The sequence below is a fragment of the Camelina sativa genome, chromosome 19 (assembly GCF_030686135.1).
Source record: "Camelina sativa cultivar CO46 ecotype springtype chromosome 19, ASM3068613v1".
NCBI lineage: Eukaryota > Viridiplantae > Streptophyta > Magnoliopsida > Brassicales > Brassicaceae > Camelina > Camelina sativa.
Window position 1 is genome coordinate 5,113,664 of NC_141898.1, and position 20,059 is coordinate 5,133,722.

The 20,059-nt window shown below is 37.0% G+C and overlaps 5 protein-coding genes across 15 annotated transcripts; 2 read left to right on the top strand and 3 right to left on the bottom strand.

The window, feature by feature from the left end:
- Positions 1–106: 106 nt before the first annotated feature.
- Positions 107–1,209, top strand: LOC104764913 (casparian strip membrane protein 2). Its single transcript, XM_010488522.3, has 3 exons — positions 107–482; positions 572–695; positions 811–1,209. The coding sequence occupies exons 1-3, from the start codon at positions 208–210 to the stop codon at positions 1,024–1,026; spliced, it is 615 nt and encodes a 204-aa protein (XP_010486824.1). The 5' UTR covers positions 107–207; the 3' UTR covers positions 1,027–1,209.
- On the bottom strand, positions 682–3,784 carry LOC104764911 (uncharacterized). Of its 2 annotated transcripts, none has more exons than XM_010488521.3 (2): positions 1,241–3,784; positions 682–1,011 (listed from the first exon to the last, which is right to left on the bottom strand). In XM_010488521.3, exon 1 carries the CDS (start codon positions 3,724–3,726, stop codon positions 1,285–1,287), a length of 2,442 nt encoding a protein of 813 aa, XP_010486823.2. In that variant the 5' UTR covers positions 3,727–3,784; the 3' UTR covers positions 682–1,011; positions 1,241–1,284. The 2 variants fall into 2 exon arrangements, with proteins under 2 accessions (XP_010486823.2, XP_010486822.2); XM_010488520.2 differs by having other exon boundaries at positions 682–1,034; positions 1,241–3,748.
- Positions 2,895–10,137, top strand: LOC104764910 (uncharacterized). 8 transcript variants are annotated; one of them, XM_087502736.1, is made up of 20 exons: positions 3,927–4,092; positions 4,200–4,595; positions 4,711–4,802; positions 4,994–5,117; positions 5,211–5,375; positions 5,503–5,896; positions 6,266–6,384; positions 6,487–6,559; positions 6,641–6,867; positions 6,951–6,995; positions 7,345–7,387; positions 7,516–7,707; positions 7,920–8,023; positions 8,157–8,223; positions 8,440–8,589; positions 8,941–9,063; positions 9,168–9,338; positions 9,541–9,600; positions 9,685–10,002; positions 10,082–10,107. In XM_087502736.1, exons 5-19 carry the CDS (start codon positions 5,242–5,244, stop codon positions 9,796–9,798), a joined length of 2,016 nt encoding a protein of 671 aa, XP_087358862.1. In that variant the 5' UTR covers positions 3,927–4,092; positions 4,200–4,595; positions 4,711–4,802; positions 4,994–5,117; positions 5,211–5,241; the 3' UTR covers positions 9,799–10,002; positions 10,082–10,107. The 8 variants fall into 8 exon arrangements, with proteins under 8 accessions (XP_010486821.2, XP_087358862.1, XP_087358860.1 ...); XM_087502734.1 differs by lacking the exon at positions 4,994–5,117 and having other exon boundaries at positions 10,088–10,137; XM_087502733.1 differs by lacking the exon at positions 4,994–5,117.
- On the bottom strand, positions 9,380–14,183 carry LOC104764909 (protein trichome birefringence-like 8). 2 transcript variants are annotated; one of them, XM_010488517.2, is made up of 6 exons: positions 14,053–14,183; positions 11,225–11,662; positions 10,496–10,885; positions 10,248–10,406; positions 9,828–10,161; positions 9,380–9,747 (listed from the first exon to the last, which is right to left on the bottom strand). In XM_010488517.2, exons 2-5 carry the CDS (start codon positions 11,626–11,628, stop codon positions 9,834–9,836), a joined length of 1,281 nt encoding a protein of 426 aa, XP_010486819.2. In that variant the 5' UTR covers positions 11,629–11,662; positions 14,053–14,183; the 3' UTR covers positions 9,380–9,747; positions 9,828–9,833. The 2 variants fall into 2 exon arrangements, with proteins under 2 accessions (XP_010486819.2, XP_087358864.1); XM_087502738.1 differs by having other exon boundaries at positions 9,380–10,161.
- On the bottom strand, positions 13,162–15,573 carry LOC104764914 (B3 domain-containing protein At3g11580). 2 transcript variants are annotated; one of them, XM_010488523.3, is made up of 3 exons: positions 14,991–15,573; positions 14,053–14,225; positions 13,162–13,405 (listed from the first exon to the last, which is right to left on the bottom strand). In XM_010488523.3, the coding sequence occupies exons 1-3, from the start codon at positions 15,571–15,573 to the stop codon at positions 13,352–13,354; spliced, it is 810 nt and encodes a 269-aa protein (XP_010486825.1). In that variant the 3' UTR covers positions 13,162–13,351. The 2 variants fall into 2 exon arrangements, 1 of the variants encoding a protein (XP_010486825.1); XR_015591430.1 differs by having other exon boundaries at positions 13,252–13,405; positions 14,053–14,259.
- Between the last annotated feature and the right edge of the window lie 4,486 nt (positions 15,574–20,059).

Genomic DNA, 20,059 nt, shown 5'->3' on the forward strand with positions numbered 1-20,059 from the left:
ATTAATGTGGAGAGAGTAAAAAGGCAAGCAACTACTCTTCAATTCCCCATTTCCTACTGCTCCATTGATTCCACCAAAGCCCTGAAAACCTTATAAAACCCAATGCCTAATCCCTTTTGCTCATTCACCACCAAAGCATCGAACTTTTACTGATATTCCACTTTCAAAGCAACACAAGATTAAGTAGCAAGAAACAAATTAAGAGATATGAAGCATGAAGCTACTATCATCGATGTCCCTGCAGAATCCAGCTCAGCCATGAAAGGCAAAGCTCCTCTAATCGGTGTTGCTAGAGACCACACTGCTACTGGCTCAGGTGGATACAAGAGAGGTCTTGCCATCTTCGACTTCCTCCTCCGTTTAGCCGCCATTGTTGCAGCTTTAGCCGCTGCTGCAACTATGGGAACAAGTGACGAGACTCTTCCATTCTTCACACAATTCTTACAGTTCGAAGCTAGTTACGACGACCTACCAACTTTCCAGTACGATTTATAAATGTTTGATCAATCATATAGATTCTTTCCATTTCTTGTGAAACAAGTAATCTAATTAGGTCATAATTTTACTTCAGGTTCTTTGTGATTGCCATGGCCTTAGTAGGAGGATATCTCGTTCTGTCTCTTCCAATATCCGTCGTTACAATTCTTCGCCCTCTTGCTACTGCCCCAAGACTCCTCTTGCTTGTTCTTGACACTGTAATATACTCAAAACTCTTCAAATTACATTACGTTTCTTTCTTAAGTGATAGTTTTACTAAAACTTTGGTATTAAGTAAAAATGTAAAATAATAATAAATCGTGTTGGGAACAGGGGGTTCTGGCGTTGAACATGGCGGCTGCCTCATCTGCGGCAGCAATATCGTATCTAGCACACAGTGGAAATCAGAACACGAACTGGCTCCCCATTTGTCAACAGTTTGGAGACTTCTGTCAGAAATCCAGCGGAGCTGTTGTCTCCGCCTTTGTCTCCGTAGTCTTCTTCATCATCCTCGTTGTCATCTCCGGCGTCGCTCTGAAAAGACACTAATCAAAAACCTACATAAAGTACATGTCTGTTCATCATTATTGTAAAATTGAAATCATTTGTGTAAATTACTCATCATGCCTCGTGTTGTATTAATCTTTCTAAAAGGAAAAATGAAAGTGTGCTTGTTTTTTCTTTAACACAAAATTGAAATATATATATATATATCAGTTTCTAAGATAAAAAGGCCTATAACACAAAGTAGAACTAGACACACCAGCAGCAGAAAGCACGATTAATTCGTGTCTCCAGTGTCAATTGCTATGAACTAACAGATTCCACCTGTAGCGTCAAATCGTTTACTCCTGCATCTTCTAACAAACGTGAGACTTGTAATTTAGTATTTGTCCTGTCTGAATCCGCTGATACAAGGAGATGGAGAGTAGCTACGACTTCTGCGTTCGTGAAACTCCATACATGCAGCCTCTGAATATTGCAAACACCTTTAGTCTTAAGTATGTTCCTCATAGCTTCTTTCAGGTTATGCCTGTGAGCTCTAGGGACTCTTTGCAGTAGAATCTCTGCAGAGTTTCGGAGCAATGGAATGACGGAAGCGATGATGAGGATGGAAATGAAGATAGAACTGGCTGGATCAGCAACTAACCAGCCCTTGTACTTGATCAAGAGTGTCGATATCACAACTCCAACACTCCCCATTGTGTCTGCCAAAACATGAAGAAAGATTCCTTCCATGTTGTGGTCAATGTGGCGATGCTCCGTCTTTTCGCCTTTCCCATGTTTGTGATCAGCATGATGCTCATGGTCGTGACTGTGGTTGCACTCCTCGTGTTTATGGCTAGGGGAATGATGATGATGGTCACGCTCATGATGTTCCTCAAGTTTATGGCTATCAGAATGCTGATGATGGACATGTTCATGATGTTCTTCATGTTTATGGCTATGAGAATGCTGACGTTGATGGCCGTGCTCATGATGCTCCTCATGTTTATGGCTATGGGAATGCTGAGAATGATGGTCGTGCTCATGATGCTCCTCATGTTTATGGCTATGGGATTGGTGTGAGTGAGAATGTGCGCAACCAGATCCACCATGAGCATGATGATGTTCCTCGTGGAAAAAGATCAACCCGACAACATTCACGAGAAGCCCTCCAACTGAAACAACCAAAAGACTATTTGTAGAAATCTCCTGAGGATCCAAGATTCTCTCAATCGACTCGAGCACAATCAAAGCCCCAACAAGAACAAGGAAAACCGCGTTAACATAACCAGAAAGCACTTCAAATCTACCTCGGCCATAGTTGTACTGATGGTTTGCAGGAAGACGGGAGATATAAGATGCATACAGCCCAATAGCCAAAGCAGCACAATCAAACAACATATGACAAGCGTCTGAGATCAATCCAAGACTGTTACTCATAAACCCAGCCACAAACTCAACAACCATATACGCCGTATTGATCAAAAGAAACAACGCAATCTTCCTCGATTTCTTCTCGCTCAAAATGTGACGTATAGGCTTCATAAACGTAGTGGAAAAAGACTCAGGTGATTCCATCCCAATCTCTTCGTACTCTGGATTCACAGAGTCCAACTCTCTAACAGCAACATAAAGCAACAAACCACACAACAACAATCCCCAAAGAGATAGCTCAGGAAAATAGAAAAGCTCCAACACAATAGTGCATAGAAACGTAACAAGAAACTCTCTTTCTGAATCCTTCTTCTTAGAGCTCGAAAATTTATCATCATTATAATTCTCACTCAACAACACTCCAAATACAACAGTATTAGCTAAAGGCCAACCTAAATTCCCAATAGAGACACCATCATCACCACTAGCAGAGAAGAAAAAACTCCAAATAGCAAGTGGGAACAACAAGAGAGTGGTTAGAAACAGAGACAGTAATCGAACTCGTTTCTGATCTAGTTGTTTGATCTCAACCCAATTCGTTGAAACTTTCTCATAACAAGCCAAGAACCCAGATAGAAAGGGAAGCAACAAAGGCCAAATCCTCAAGCAATTCTCTTTAGGGTAAATCCAAAAACCCCAACTTTGAACAGACGATGAAAACGGGAAGCAATCAACACGATCCCAGCTGATTGATAACAACAACAAGCCCGCAAACAAAACGCAAAACCCACGAACCTTGGATGATCGAGCTCCAATCCCACCATTATCAGAGGATAAAGCTCTAGCTGAGACAGTACCGGAGAGTTCAGCTAAGATCATAGCAGCAGCACTACAGTAACGAAGAGCTTGGAAACGAAGAAGGAAGACGAAAGCAAGAAGAAACGATTTAGCGAGTAAGAGTTTGAATTGAGAGGAAGAAAGAGATGAAATCGAGAGAAAGGAACGATTTTGATGGCGGAGAAAGAAAGGGTCTTTCTTAGAAGAAGGAGAAGGAGAGAAGAAAGAGAAAGAAAGAGAGAAAAGGAAAGAGAGAAGAGAGACGAGGAAGGAGAAAGGGAAAAGAGAGAAAGAAGGAGAAGAACGAAGGAAAGGTAAGAGAGAGTAGAGAGATCTAAGAGAGAAGAGGATGAGAAAGAGAAACGAAAGTGATGATCTTGTATTGTTGTTGCTGCTATGGATCGATCTGGAGCTGAAGGAGGAAGAAGAGAGACGGGCTTTTGAAGGTGTTGGAGTTGGAGTGTAAGGGAAAGAAGGATAAGTTCTTCCCATTGTTGGTGTTGGTACTGATAGACGATTCGGTCGATGTTGTTGATGATGATGATCCGCCATTGTTGATGAAACTGTGATTGATTCTTCTAACTCTCCTCTCCTCTTTTTCTTACATTTCAGCTTCTTTGTTTGTCTGTCGCCGTCGTCTATTGTTAATGCTACGGTGAGTAGTAAGAAAAGACCATACGTGGCGTTATATAATTGGACCTTCACGGAAGTATCTTTGGGTATATACTGTTTCTTTTTGTTTTTCTGGGTTTAAGGATAAAACGAGCCTTCCTGGTGCCACGTCACCTTTTTTTCTTCTTCTACTTCGTCTTCTTCATTCTCGTCAATCATCATCTTCTTCACAAAACCAAAATCGTGATTAAAATATTGATGTTAGATGGCAGTTAGACTACAGAGACCTGGTCTTGTATCCTCAAGGTAACCTTCGATTTTGTGATCCTTTTGCGATTTATTTATTAGTCGGAATTTAATTTGGGGGTTTTCATCTTCACCAGTGCTTAATACTGAATCTCCTTTATCTGTAGCTCTTCAAATCAATGTCAGCGGAGGATGTCTATTGTAACTTTCATATCCTGTAAAAAGACCTTACACTTGGAGTACTTGTCAAATTGTTGGAGCAATCCTAGTAGTAGTAGGAGTCATTTGTTTGTAAGATATGGTTATTTGGAAAAGATGGAGTGGCTATTAATGGAAGTCCGAAGCCAAGATCTGGCAGTGATTCTGTGGAGGTGAAGACCAGTTTCACCGGATCAGTAGAATATGAAAACAGCTGTGATGGACTCATTCAGTCTTTGCACGATGCTGCCAGAACTCTTGAGTTGGCTGTTATAGAAAAGATTTCTCCGTCTAGGTTTTCATGGTTTTCTGTGACTTGGCTTGGTGCTGACAAAAACGCATGGGTCAAGACCCTTTCCTATCAGGTCTGTACTTGTCTTTTTAGTTTCAATCATCTTTAGGCTTGTAAACAAAGTGTTTTCGTGTCGATGTCTTTAGTCTCCATATTCTCGATTCTGAACTTGGATTCTTGTTTCACAGGCTTCTCTGTACTCCTTACTACAAGCAGTAAATGAGATTTCTTCTAGAGGAAATTACAGAGACGAGGATATTAATGTCTTTGTTCAAAGGAGGTACTACTTCACAAGTTAACTATTGAATGAGCACAAATTGTTTATACGTTTTCTCGTCATAAAAGTTTATGCCTGCTACTTCCTTCCCAAGATGTTAGATTTCTTTTACTTAACTGATAGATAGTTATCTGATGTAGTTAATTTATTCATGCAATGTCTAAGTTGGCTAAGCTATTCCTAATGAATCTCAGGATGGCTATGTTAACTAGTGAACACAAAAATTCTAGCCTTTGCAAAGATTGTTTGAGATTTCCAGTTGTGTTACTTTGTGGTACATTTCCCGCATATTCTTCTGAGGAATCTTCTTTCATCAATGTTAGATATCTTTCTGGAACTGGTCGTGCTATAACCCTGCCTTTGAGTTTTATTCTATATTTTTGATTTTGTGAAATTTTTGGCATTAAACAGCTTATCACGCCAAGCTGCTCCCCTTGAGAATATGATGCGAGAAAATCTATCTTCGAAACATCCTAAAGCCTATGAATCGTTTTGGTCCGAGCAAATTCCTGCCACTGTGACATCTTTTGTGAATTATATAGAGGGAGACCAAAGATTTGTTGCTGCCACTTCTGTGTATGTTTTCTCTTTCAAATGTCCTTTTTTGGTTTAAAGCGTTCGAATCTCACCTTATAAGTACTGTAAAACACTAGTTTGACTGTGAGGTTTTGATGAAGTAACAGTTCTTTATGTTTCATTCCAGCTATGCGAAAGGGAAGTCCACAGCTGCTAGTAATGAGGTTGAGGTGTCACTTCTCATGCTTGTGCTCAATTGCATTGCAGCCATAACGAAAGTTGGCCCGGCAAAATTTTCCTGCCCGCCCTTCTTCTCTGTGATTCCAGATACAACTGGAAGATTGATGGAAAAACTTGTAGACTTCGTTCCACTTCCCCAAGCGTATCATTCAATCAAAAGCATAGGCCTACAAAGAGAATTTCTTACTCACTTTGGTCCTCGCGCAGCAGGGTCCAGAGTAAATGGTGACATTGCTACAGATGAAGTTGTTTTCTGGGTCGATCTTATACAGAAACAACTGCAGCGGGCTATAGATCGAGAGAAAATATGGTCAAAGTTAACAACATCCGAATGTATAGAGGTAAGGATTAGAAACGTCTAGAGGACACATTTAAGAAGCTTCAGGCTTTCTGTGCAGTGATCATATGAGTTCTTTTTGATGTTTGAATATGAGCATAATAACTTGTCTAGAGTACTTTCCTTGGAAGTGCCATTCCAAACATGAGGAAGTGGCAGTGGCACAAACAATTTAGAAATTTAAGGATCTAGATAAAGTGACGCTTGTAGATGCAAAAACAAATATTGGTAGACGTTAGTTTTCAGAGTTCCTTTTTGGTAAAAAAAACAGTGATTCCAAGTTTATCTGGGTTGTATTATCCTGTCAGATTTATGGCAGTATACTTGTATATAAATCTTCTGAAGTTAATTGGCACCTGTTGGTGCCTTGCAGGTTTTGGAGAGAGATTTAGCAATTTTTGGATTCTTCATTGCTTTAGGCAGGAGCACACAGTCTAATTTAGCTGCAAATGGTTTTGATTCCCTGGAGAATCCTTTGGAGGACCTTGTTAGGTATTGTCACTGTTTCACCCTATTTACATTCCCAAACACTTTTGTAACTTTGATGTTTGCTTATCACACTCTTACCTATACGCATGAACTATTTTAATTCAGGCATCTTATTGGGGGTAGCGTCCTGTACTATCCTCAACTTTCAGCCATCAGTTCATACCAGCTGTATGTCGAGGTAGACTAGACATTAATCAAATCATTGGTAGAAAATTTTAAGGACTATGTTGATATCTTTTCATGGAAATTTATTGTGTAGGTTGTTTGCGAAGAACTAGACTGGATTCCTTTCTATCCAAACAATACTAACACACAGCCTCCAAAACAATCACATGGTCATAACAGCAAACCAGAAGGGCCACCTAATTATGAAGTTATTCCCGAACTGTTGGATGTTTGCTCTTATTGGCTACAGAGCTTTATTAAATATAGTAAATGGCCAGAGAATCCTTCTAATGTCAAGGCAGCTAAATTCTTATCCAAGGGGTATTAGACATGTTGTCTACTCAATATTTGGACAATTAAGGAAGTAAGTAGTTATCGTGCTGACTGTCTTTCTTAATGTTCAGGCACAAGACTTTGGTTCGGTGTAAAAAAGAACTGGGGATATTAAAGTAAGATAACGGAAACCCCCTCTCTCTAATCTGTACATATATGCCTGCATTTGGAAAATCTCTTTCCTGCTTGATTGATATACTCTACTAATAGTTGAGAGTGTACCTGTGAGAAACATACTTCCAAGCAAAACTCAAAGCATATGTCTTGGATATTTACAATCATTGTCGTAGGTACAACAAATTGTAGGGAAAGCATCCTTGACGGTCGCCTCCATTAACTTTGCATTTGTCACATTCATGATTCTGGAGCATTTGCCTTCATCAGTTACTATCAATCTAGCAGACTGTCTGCATTTGGATAATGTGTTATGCAGGATGGAAGTGACAAAAACCTATTTTTTGACAGGAATGCATCATCAATTGTTAGAGAGGCGAACTCATTTGACAAGGTTCGTCTTTTATGAATTAGTCTATTGGAAAGGACTGTTGTACTTCGTACATTACTTAGATCCGATTCCTGTTAAAGATTGTTATCATATTGAAGACAATTTATATACTAACAATACATAGTCCCCAGGCCCTAGAAAGTGTAGATGAAGCCCTCATGAGGCTGGAAAGCCTGTTACAGGAGTTGTATGTATCAAAATCATCGTCTGGGAAGGAACAAATAAAAGCCGCTTGCTCTGACCTAGAAAAAATAAGGAAGCTTAAGAAAGAGGCTGAATTTCTAGAGGCAACTTTTAGAGCCAAAGCAGCTTCCTTGCAACAGGTTTCTGTTTTTCATTATCACCTTTGTTTTGATCCTGCTAGTATATATATTATAATTTATCTGAATGCCATATGGGCCAAAACAAACCAGTTGTACCCCTTTTTACGAAGTGCTGCATCAGTCTCACTATAGGATAAGAAAGATATTTTTGAAAGTGTATGTTGTGTTTTTAAATCTGTGTGGGAAACTAAAACCTCATGTGGTGAACTCAGGGAGGTGACAAAAATGATTCTCAGGAATCCTACGTGGTACAGAAACGGTATTTTAAAGGGAAAGACACAAACAACGCAATTAGTACTGAGGATCAAGGCAAAAGGTATGCTACCTATTGCTTACTATTATTCCTCTTGACACCTAGCTACCGTGATAGTTTGAGCTAATATAAGTGTGACGACTCTTTCGTTCCATTCTGGTCACAATGACGTACTTGTTGTTTTCCTCCGCATTAGTTTGAGTCGTGGATTCTGGGGATTCTTTGTACGGCCTACAAGGAAGAAGCTTGATCCTGAGTTATCGGTAAGCTCTCCATTTTGTGACCCTATCTCAAGTATTCTGGCAACGGGCTTTGCTGATGAAATTTTCTGATGGCTCTTTTGCGTAGTACTCTGTGTTTATTCAGTCAGTGTATACTACTATTTCGTTTTTATTTATATGAAGATGTTGCATTTAAAATCCAGCCATTTCCAGTCTAGCAGGGATAAAGGTTCAAGTATTTTTTTCCTGCATATGCAGAGAGATGAATATATTGGGAAATCCAGTGGAAACTTACTTAGCGCAGACTCGGAACCAAATGAGATCAGCCGATTCGAAATTCTTAGGAACGAGCTGATAGAACTGGAAAATCGGGTCAAAAGAAGCACTGATCAGTCAGTAGATGAGGAGGTTAGTAACTGCTGCAAGATTTCTTAACTATCAAATTGCTAGTCTCAATGATGTACTCATTTCCTCTTGAGTTCAATAAAAAGCTCTGACCAAAAGGAGAATGGACATATTTATTAAACAGTGCGTTTCAGTTGGATTTACCATCATTTAAGTAAGTCAAACCCTGTATTATGAATAATGCTATACTGACCTAATTCTGTGTAGTGCTCTTAGCTCTGTTACGCTCATGATTAAACTTCTCAACATGGTAGAAAATGACCAGTCAACTCCGTTTTAGTAATTTAAAATGTTGGGTCTTGCGTCTTTTGTGTCACCAGTACAAGCTTCCAAGTGTTTGTTCATATTTTACAGGAAAGAATCTCTGCGGATACTCCTCAACCAAGCAGTAGAACGGAAAATGTTCAGTTGGTTCAGACTCCAAAGAAGGAAAACATGATTGAGAAAACTCTTCAAAAGCTAAGAGAAACCACCACGGTACCAATATCTCTTCTAGAGACTAAAATTATATGGCGTGTTTCTCTGTCACTGGGTCATAGTGTTTTCCTCTGTCAGCTTTGTTAACTTTTTTACATTTACAGGACGTGTGGCAAGGCACTCAACTTCTTGCCATCGATTCAGCAGCTGCTATACAGCTACTTCGGAGGTCTCTAATTGGTGATGAATTAACAGGAAAAGAAAAGAAAGCCCTGCGCAGAACCATGACTGACTTGGCATCAGTTATTCCCATCGGAATTCTAATGCTTCTTCCTGTAAGTCAAAAATAACCTTTACAGAGAAGTTTATGTTCACCTTTTTGTAATTCTGATCATGTTATACACTTTCACTGAAATATTCCAAGCTACATCTTTAGATAGTTGCTTTGTACAAATCTGTGGCACAACCTCTGCAGTGTTAACATTTCTCATTTTCTAGTCTATGGGACTAATATAATGGGTAAGCTATTCTGAACAGGTCACAGCGGTTGGTCACGCAGCCATGCTGGCTGGAATTCAGAGATATGTGCCAGGCCTGGTACGCATATCTTCTCTATACATAGATACATCAGAATTCAAAACCTTCTCCTTGACTTAACTTTTGATAATATCCTTCATTCAGATTCCATCCACATACGGGTCCGAAAGGTTGAACTTATTGAGACAGCTTGAGAAAATCAAGGAACTGCAAACAAATGAAACTGAGACCGAAGGAGTCGAGGAAATAGCATTATGACTAGAAGGAAGCGATATATAGTTTTATACCTCTATTCATTTTGTTCGGTAACTCATTGCCAATAGCTGCGCATAGAGAATCTCATTCCAAGTGTCAGGCACACCGGGTAAGCACCAGTGACTGCAGTCTTGAGGAGCATCTTCAGGAGTTCCTGGTTCTCGATACCGCGAAGGATGAGCATCCTTCCTGAACTCAGTCAGATATGTAATGTTCAGAAACTTAACCTTACTATGTTCATATCTCATTTCTTGGATTACTTGAGAAATATAATTGTTGTGGATAGGATCAGGTTCCATTTTCTTCATATCAGTCTCTGGCTCTGTCTCTGCATCACACAAACCACCCAAGTTCCATGTCCCGTTCCTGTGAACACCCAAAAAGCTCAAACCTGGTCAAATTTCTAATGAATTTCGTCTGATTCGCCCTCATTGATTGTTTCTGAAACAGACCTGTAATGTACAGGAGAGAAGCTTCTGAAGAAGACATAACTACTCTCAGAATCTAGTCTCTCTAAAACCCATGACTTCCATGTCTTTAAAGACTTCCCAAATCCCTCCATTACTCCCATTGTCTTGTTCAATTTCCCTCCCTCCTGAAAATAGCAACCCCTACAACAACAACAAAAGAAACCCGGTAAGACTCATCAACCACATTTTTCTTGTTACCAGAACGTTGGATTTGCACAAGAAGTTTTTACGCGTTAAAGGTCTTGTCTTCGTTCCACCAATGTCCTGTATTGAAGACTAGAACATCAGACCCGACCCATTTTTTGGACTGCCAGTTAAACTCATCGACTCTAACCGTCATTTTGACATCTACCGGTGAGTTTTCAGGTGGCCGACCAACCACAACCAGAAACGGTGTTCTATGATATTCAACGGTTAGGTTTTGTTTCGGAAATCGCATTGAAAGGAAACCTTTATGCTTGCTTATAGGGTTCCCGTATACTTCATATATCTCAGATTTGTTAGACACTGCTTGTGACAGCATACACAGAAGAGACTCCCATTGGTTTCTTCCGATAGAATCTCCGACGAACACAATCCTCCCATTCCGACTCCTCTCCAGAAAATCACTTGCATTAAATCTATTATTGTTGTCACACAAGTAAACAAAGTCACGTTAGTTAACAAATAAAGTTAAAATTTTGAATTTGATTGGCGCAAGATTCATAACTAAAGCAGGTTTAAAGTTTCAACCCCACAAAACCAACTCAAATTAAAGTGGACAGGTTTAAAATCTTATTAAAATGAAAGTGGGATGTTAGCTGCATTGTTTGATGGTAATAACTCTAAAACTCTAGTGAATCAATGAATTGCTTGTAACCCTAATAAGCCTTCGATGTTTGTTTTTTTTTTTTACTCATAACCAAAATCAACCAATACCTTAAGATCCAAGCAAAATTACATAAGAGTAAAGTTACTACCGTGGAAGGTCGCAGCCATGTGGTTGCCATCGCCATTCTCGGAAACCAAAATCTTTTCTTCCGTTATTCAAACAACGGAAACCAGGATCTAGAAACCGACACTCTTCTCCATAAGAGGTTTCGTCCACATCACGTTGTCCACGAACCCATCTTCCGTATGAATAGTCGCATACGTCCTCGTTTCCTCGTTCCTTCGTTAGGGTTCTCGATGAATACAAGAATCCAATACATTGATAAGGCTCAAAGCCGGCAAGATCGACGACGACGACAGAGAATATTAGGAAGCTGATGAGAAGAGAGATCCCAACAAATACAGGTTTCTTGATCTTCAAGGTTGAGAAGAAAGGAGACGAAGATAGAGAGACAAGCTCCTTCAGAGGATTCGTTTCTTGATGATGATCCATGTCGCCGCATAAGATGCAATCTCTCTCTCTCTCTCTGTTGTAAAGAAAGAGACGTGAAAATGTGAATACGCGATCTTCTTTTTGGCAGAGAAAAGTATAAATAAATATGTTTCGGTAGGCAATAAATTCACAATTAAATTATTAATAGATCCATCATCAATTCATCCATGTGACAGACAAAAATATTAATAGAATGCATCCCACATAAACTAATTAACGTATAACAATAGAAGTTTCCTCACCATGTTCGTTTTCACATTTTATTAGATCGAGACGACTATCATATTTGTCAAAATATTATTATAATTCTTAACTGAAAGATATGATCTAGATGAAAGATATTTTTTAAAATTTTCTACACCTATCGTGTTCTATTTTTTCGTTGTCGTAATAAACAACGAAAGTGAAAGATTTGAGTTGAATTTGACCAATAATAAATAAAGTATAACCCACATATAAAGTTAATGAATAATTATAATTAGTTTACAGAATTGGACCGAACTTTTCTGGTATGGTCGAGTATCCATTACCTCTCACACTCACAAGTAGCACATGCTATAATTTGCTTTACAATTTCAGTAGTTTTTTTGAAAGTTAAGATTGGTGAATTATTGTACTTAGGAGTATTTATGGAAATTGAGGTAACAACACTAAAGTGCCATATCAATAGAGTTGATACAAGTCTGTGAAGACTTTTACCTTCACAAGATGTGGAATGGCTTTGACTGATGTATGAGTCCGTGATAACTATATTATTATTTATTGCTTTTTTCCTTTTCAACAAAATTCCTTCGTGTATAGGTATCTCTCTCGTCAAACAAAGTGTACAAACATAACAACAAGTAAATACTATCAAGGTCAAAAGTAATCAAATCTTCTCTTTTCTACATGGACATGTTTCAAATGTCAAAGGTAATTGCTACACTTTGTTTCTTTGTCTTTATGCTTGCTCGTTTGTGTTACCACACCACACCAATACTCAATTACTCATATGCAGAAACATAAACACAAACGCAAATGAGGAGAAAACAAATTGGGACCTAAACCCATTTTAGTCGTCATACTTGTGAAAAAATGATTCATATTCGTTTTACACTTCCTTTGCAACGCAGAAACAACAAAAGAAGAGTGTAACATGGAATAAAAATGGTCCTTTCCTTTGGCTTTGGCTTTTGGACCAGAGTGAAAAGGCGATGTAACACAACCTATATTTTAATTTTACACACACATGCTATGCTCATTTCTTTAATCATTTGATATATAAAAAAGGCCCACACTTTTTTCTTCATGAAATCTCCTCCCATGAATCTCAACAGTTCCAAATTCATCTTTCATCGTCAGATACATATATACTACATGTGTTTGAGGTTTAGCCTAGGCCTAGCTCACCAATTAAGGGTATCTGCCCTCAAATAATGACTTTTGTGCTAGAAAAAGCTTCAAATAATAAAAACAATAAACCCAATAATTTACATCTTTTTACATATATATATATAGTTTTTTCCGTTCTGACTAAAGATATAGAAAGAAGAATAAAAAAAGAATCCTCTTTTTATTTTTGTTTTCAAATTAGTCAAACAGTAAATACATAACGAAACTGCTGATATTAATTTCTCCTCCTTGTTTTGGGTGTTTCTTGTCTATGACAATTGGGCCAAGTATGGGCCCATAATCTAAAGTTAAAATCTAAAAAGTTTTGGTCACTTCTTCTTTTTGGATGTCATCAACCTCGTCCATCTCCTACCTGCTCCAATGCTTCCCCAGCAAATGATAGATTCTGTTTCACAATCCCAACACGCAAGTTTATTATTTTATTCTTATCAAGATATTGTGAAAATATATATATTGTCTTTAATAGTATATATTAAATATATACGAGTCTAAGAATTTCAAATTGTTTTCGACCATTACAAAACGTAGTTATCTTAGTCAAAACTTATGTCACTGATAAGTTTGTGATGTTTTTTGGTCAGTTTTGCTTTTTAGTCAAGCTTTTGGCCATCACAAAAACTTGACGGTGCCAAACAAAATAAGAATAGTAAAACTAAACTAGAGACTTTTTCTCACAAAAGGCTACATACATCCTACAGAGACAAAAGAAAACAAAGACAAATCAAAGTAATCAACAACAACAACAACAAAAAAAACAAATTGGCCATGTGATTTTACAGTCAAGTGTAGGTATTATTCTCCCCTGATTCCTCTTTTAATACTATTATTCATTAGTTAAGCCAAAAACAAATCTCTTTCAGGACTATTATAAAACTAGTAATTTCATCTGTCTCGTCTCGAGAAACAGCCACGACATCTGTTTATTATTAATATGTAATCATTTCAATCTTTATCATATACTATGACATAAGCAATTCGAATCTAATAACCAAAAAAAAAACAAAAATGTAAGTTAAATGAAGTAATATTTACCATGGGGTGAGGAGTTGAGTAATAGTAAATGTGTTGGCCGTTATAGGCGTCGGTACGAGCTGGAGGCTCGACAGCGTCACCATGGCACTCTAGGTTAACGCCAAATAGCCTCACCGTCCTCGAGCTCCCTGCGACCGCCGTTGATGTCGACTGAGCCTGATCAGCGACGGCGCCTACAATTTTTGCACCGTCACGACACGTGCGTGTCTTTTTAGTTATATGGTTTTTAAAATAAAAATGCATTAAAAAGGAAGAAATAAAGAGCACGTTAGTCTAAGTGGATTGGACGGTTCTCCTCACGCGCAGGTAACGGATTAGTTACAACTTGGAGAAGATTATTGAAATTGTCGGGTCCAAAATTAAATTGCAAGAAGAAGAAAAAAAGGACATAATACTATATAACAAAATGTTTATCTCAGGTTGTTATTTTGTATACATACACACGCAACTATAATAATTGTCATATAGTATAGTTTTTAGATAACACATCTTTGCATTTGTAAGAAATATATTCCACTAGCAGCTAATTGAAATGGTCGAACTCTCCAAGTTCTTGCCCTAACCTTTTGAAAATTCTCATTTTTTTTTTTTTTGCTTTGAAAACCAAAAAAGCTCAACAGAAACTATAATAATTCAGGAGGTTTTTTTTATATATTGATAACCTAGATTAATCTATGAGTTATTGGAAAAAATGATGAATGTTCTTATAAAATATTAAAATACCATGTAAATATGCTTTAAAACCTAAAATACCATGCATAACATAATAATCTAGGTGAGAGCGAGACAAGCAAAAACTAACTTATATATATATATATATATATTATTTTTTTTTTAAATGTCATGTAAATATGCATAAAGGAATATAAATCTGACATATAGATAAGAAAGGGCAGAAAAAAAAAAAAAAAACAGGAAATAAAGAGTTTATATTTTACCATAGTGTGAATACTCGTGGTGAATATTAGGGTAAGTAGTGGACGCGTGTACTTGACGATAAGGTGTGGTCAAGCCGCTCCAATACGCCGTCGTATTAACCAAAGCTTCTTGAGACACGACGGAGACGGCGGGTGAAGAAGAAACTTCGCCGCGTCTCCGCCAGCCAATGAAGAGTCTATGGAGATCGAAACGGTGTCGCTGGAAGAATACGACGTCTCCAGCGTCGAGGTGTTTGTCTTTGACGTACCTGCTCCACCCTTTGGTCAACACGTAGCTTTGGCTACTGTTCCAGTATGAGTACCTGAATTTCCAGCACTTGCCTGACTCGTCCTCGAAGCTAAGAAGCATCCCTTTCTCCGTCGTCGCCACGTCATCCCCTCCGCCGCCATTATTATTGAGAGGGAAGTATTTCTCGGCGTGTTGTTTTGGTATGACTAAGCGGTTTAGTTTCCCGACGTCGCTTGGCGTGAGTGATTTCTCGAACAAAGACTCTCTTTGTGCTACGGCGACGTCGTTTTGGTGGTGCATATGTTGCTGCTGCTGCAACGAGAGAGTGTTGTGGTAATTATGGTTGACTGACATTTTTCTTGTGTTTTCTTGGAGTGAGAGAGAGAGGGAGAGAGGATTGCAGATGTTGGTTTGGTGGTGAAAGAGAGATGGGTAATGGTACTAATATAGTATTATACGAATGAGAGGAGAGATAGAGAGATAGAGAGTATAAGTGAAAAAAGATAAAAATGAAAATGGGTTAAATTGATGTGAAAACTGTGGGAACTATTTGATGAGGAGAGGAGGACACGATACCGATAGTACTTTTAAGGTTTTGCGTGATGATATTTCCTTTCAATCATTATTTTTTTTTCCCTTTTCTTTTCTTTTCTTTTATTTGTTTTTGTTATTGTTGTTGCAGTGCATTAGTCCCATATATGTATGTAGATATTGTATTGATGATATTGTTTCTTTTTTTTTCTCTCGTCTGATTAAATCTTGTCCTAAAAGGCATTGGATCCCACGAGTGTTAAAAAATTAAACCACACAAAATGCCGTGAAGTAACCCTTTAGAGTTGAAAAGGATTTGATCATGTAAAAGAAAAATGTAATTATTGCAATATTAACTAAAATAAGAATGAAAAAAAAAAGGAAAAAAAAAATTATTATCAGTTCAACAGGTAAAGAAAGGGATGTCATTTCAGCATAGCCGGCCTTGAATTCGAATTTTCTTCGGAGGAAAGATGATTTTACGTTTTAATAAAACAGTCTATCAGTAAATTGGTGTAGTCGTGTAGATAGTTAATATCCAAACTTTTTCGGTTTTAAAAAAGAAAACTACAACGTTGTTATAGACTGTCAAACCAGATAAACCTTTACTTATCAAGCAGCCATAAATATGTGGGTTGGCGTGAGTCAAACAATCCTTTGTCATGACTCAATGTTGGTTTGCAATTATATTGATTAAATCCTCATTGCTTTCTAAGGGATTAAATTCTCATAAATGTGTTGTTAGAGACCATTCACTTTTGTATGCCTTAAATTTCACCTTCGATATGTATCCTAACGCTGAGAATTTCACTCACGGCCATTAATTTCTTTGGTAGACAAAGTTAAGTTCTTCTTTTGTTTTTTTTTCTCTCCCAACCATCTGCAGGTTACTGAATTTAACTTAATATGTAAGTTGTGTCAGACCATTTTTATAAGTAATAATTAATATATGATTTTGTTTCAGAAAATCTCAACTGTAAGATATCAGAAAACTTCATAAATAAGAACTACTCGTTTATACAGTCAATAAATTAAATGTTCTCTTGATGTTTTCACTTCTATTATTATGTGTTTATTAATTTAGGAATATAAGATGCTTTTTTTTGGAACATTTTTTTTTTTGGTCAACAAGAGAATATAAGATGTTAAGTATATCACACATGTCAAGTTAAAGTGATATACAAGCGCTATATGAATCAGTTCATCAATAGTTTGAATAGGAACCTACGAAAACTAATAAAGACAAGTTTACAGAAATAAACAAACAAAAAACAAAATACTATATATATATATGGTGATGCAAACATAACAACTACGTAAATATTGTAGATTTTGACAGACAGTGTTTGTCACGGCTGTCTATAAACGTAGAAGATAATCTTTAATTTTGACAATTAAATTTCGTTATAATCGGATAAGAAATCATAAATATCACTTTCTTTGGAAAGAAGAAAATAGTATATTTAGTTTGTAAATGAATCTGCGAGACAGGAATTGAAAACGAAAACAACATGAATAAAATGCAGTGAAAGAAGAAACAAACCGAAAGATATAATGGATGATTTTGGATCCAACGGGTGAGAAGTGTGGTGGTACATACGAAGCAAAAGTAAGAAGGTACAGAGGATACTTACCCCTGACGCAAGTGAGAAGCTCAAGTTGTGGAGCATGTGCTTTGCCTTTCCGACACACCATCGCATGCATCTTCACTTCTACTTCATACCATCCCTTATGCTTCCTCTTTCTCGACTTTTTATTTACATTTTTATTCTCTCTTTTTCTTTTTCTAATCATTTTATCATGGAGAGGAGGGATAAAGACTTAAAGGTTTATTTCTGAAATCGACTTGACTTTTTAGCCCTGTTTCTCTCTTCTTTCCTTTATGATATTGAACAACCATCTTAGTTATTTATACTTTGATACTAGTTAATGCTCAACATGCAGTGATATATATGTGACAAAACATATAGTTTACCTCAATTGAAGTTGACAAGAGTGTGAAACATTTGATCCATTTTATAAAAAGAGACGCAGTTATATAAATTGAGTAAATGAAAAAGATAAGAGAGTTTTTGGTCTGCGTATACATGCTTATTAGAAGTTGCTTTCTTGTTTGATGGTATAAATTTCCCTGCCTAGTTATTACCATCTTAAGTCGTGAGTTTAATGAATAGTTTCGTCAAAAGAAATGTGTGTGTGTGTGTATATATAACGTATCAAGCCTAGCTACCAGTCTACCACAAAAATTTAAGGGGACGTGCAAAGGTTACGTGCGTGGTCCTCTTCTATTTTATTTGAAGTTTTTTCTCCATTGTCATTTTAATTAATATATTATCATTTGTAAATTATAGGATCATGAAATATCTGTCACGTGCTTTCAGGACAATATCATTGGTGCTTACACGTTTCTTTTTTTCTTTCTTAATTATCTCACAAAATTAGTAGTATTAGTTTAAATTTTTTTGACAATAATTCCCTCTCAATATAATTAACTTACTTAGTTAAGAACATATCTATGTTATAGGTTCTCGTATTCCTCCTATTCATGTTCTGTAAAAGCTTCAGTTGAGGTCAAGTCTTGTGACTGATATATAACAAGAGTATTATATAATAACCGAAACAACTTGGCTTTCAAATATCATTGTCATTAAGAAGAAGAAAAAAACACAATAAGATTTGTTACAATTGGACTTCGTGTTTCACTCCTTCCCTCACACTTAATCTATGTCGTTATGTCATTGTTGCATAATTATAAAAAGACCGAAGGACAAAACTGACATGATTTTCCAGGTCGATTTAGAGGCACCTTTTTGCATGTACGTCTGCAACTCGACCCCATTAAATATCATATTAAACTAACTCTTCAATTCACTATAAGTTAGTAGTAGTATTTTTAAGTATATTTTCGAAATAAATAATTAATTAAGTCAAACTAGTTTAATTTTTTAATTAATAATTTATGAATATTGCACATGTTGTGGGGGGGGGGGGGGGGGGGGGGGCGGCATATCCCTTCCCACGAATAATAGAGGTTGTTGGTCGCTTGCTTACTTCGTCTTTTTCTAATTAACAATTCTAAGAAAGAAAAAAAACAGGTGTATCAGAATTATACATAAAAATATGCATCGTAATAAAAAATAACATCAAAATTATTGTTACAGTGCCGACGTTTTCCATCAAATCTTATCTATAACATCGCTACGTTTTCCATCAAATCTTTATCTATAACATCGCGAATTTCTAAATTACTATCAGCAACAACAATTCAATCTCCCAATTAGTATTGTGTTTAATCATTCCGAAACGTTATTTACAGTCACAAAAATAAACTTTCCTTTTTATCTCATTCAAGAGGCCTTTTCAAACAAAACTCCATTTAATTAGGAGGCTTCTTTATACGAATAAACAATTGAACTGTGATGTCTAAAATTTCAAATGTACTTGACAATCACTTATCTAGCTAGTGACCTCTAACTGATTAGAATCCTTATATATAAAAATTAACAAGAGAAGAGTTTCTATTAGTTGGCTAGCTTCACATATCAATAATGCTAAATTATGTATTCCATCACCTAACTAATTTGATTTGCGTGTTACAATATTGACCTGTCACTTTTATCATTTTGATTGTACCTACATCCTAGAGCAAAACTCATTTACGATTATTATTTTGTATCATAAGGTTGAGTTCAGAAAGTAAATTAGTAGACAATTTACTTAAGAAATTGACAAACGCTTAATTTACTAATACTAGTTCTTATTTTATTTGATCATTAATAAATTCATATCGTTTTTTTAGACAAACTGAAGTTTCCATTTAATCAAACAGAAACATTACAGAAGAAAGGAATCAAATCTCAAAGGTTTAAAAAGTTACAAACAAAGACTTTCCCCAAAACCATAGACAAAGATAGAGCTAGATAAAATAAAGCAAAGGTCCGAGAGAGCTATGAAACAAACGCTAAGAAGCGGCTTGAGACATGCGAGGTCACGGTTGCTAGACTGATCATCATCGAAGAACTCGATAGATGACAAGGTAGTCACGGTCTTAAGACATTGTGACGTTGGAAGAGGAATCAGAGCCAAAGGTCTCACAAGAGCGAGGAGCACTAGCAAAAGCAATGCTATGGCAGGGATTCGATGGGCTGTAGCCCGGATGGTGGTGATGGTGCTGAGAGTGGTTTGTTATAGATCGTCGGATGTTAGCATTTGGTTACAGGGCAATAGACCATAGAGCAGCAAAACTTCACAAATAGCACAAGCAAGGGAGGTAGAGACCAAAAAGTGCCAAAGAAATATGACAAAACGT

Coding starts and splice junctions, on each gene's coding strand:
- LOC104764910 (XM_087502732.1), top strand. CDS start 5,242: ATGATGCGAGAAAATCTATCTTCGAAACATCCTAAAGCCTATGAATCG. Junction 6,560..6,640: donor CATACCAGCTGTATGTCGAG/GTAGACTAGACA, acceptor TTTATTGTGTAG/GTTGTTTGCGAAGAACTAGA. Junction 7,708..7,919: donor AAGCAGCTTCCTTGCAACAG/GTTTCTGTTTTT, acceptor TGGTGAACTCAG/GGAGGTGACAAAAATGATTC.
- LOC104764914 (XM_010488523.3), bottom strand. CDS start 15,573: ATGTCAGTCAACCATAATTACCACAACACTCTCTCGTTGCAGCAGCAG. Junction 14,226..14,990: donor CCACGAGTATTCACACTATG/GTAAAATATAAA, acceptor CAAAAATTGTAG/GCGCCGTCGCTGATCAGGCT. Junction 13,406..14,052: donor ACTCAACTCCTCACCCCATG/GTAAATATTACT, acceptor ATTGTGAAACAG/AATCTATCATTTGCTGGGGA.
- LOC104764911 (XM_010488521.3), bottom strand. CDS start 3,726: ATGGCGGATCATCATCATCAACAACATCGACCGAATCGTCTATCAGTA.
- LOC104764913 (XM_010488522.3), top strand. CDS start 208: ATGAAGCATGAAGCTACTATCATCGATGTCCCTGCAGAATCCAGCTCA. Junction 483..571: donor GACGACCTACCAACTTTCCA/GTACGATTTATA, acceptor ATTTTACTTCAG/GTTCTTTGTGATTGCCATGG. Junction 696..810: donor TCTTGCTTGTTCTTGACACT/GTAATATACTCA, acceptor TGTTGGGAACAG/GGGGTTCTGGCGTTGAACAT.
- LOC104764909 (XM_010488517.2), bottom strand. CDS start 11,628: ATGGATCATCATCAAGAAACGAATCCTCTGAAGGAGCTTGTCTCTCTA. Junction 10,886..11,224: donor CATGGCTGCGACCTTCCACG/GTAGTAACTTTA, acceptor CAACAATAATAG/ATTTAATGCAAGTGATTTTC. Junction 10,407..10,495: donor GAAGACAAGACCTTTAACGC/GTAAAAACTTCT, acceptor TTGTTGTTGTAG/GGGTTGCTATTTTCAGGAGG.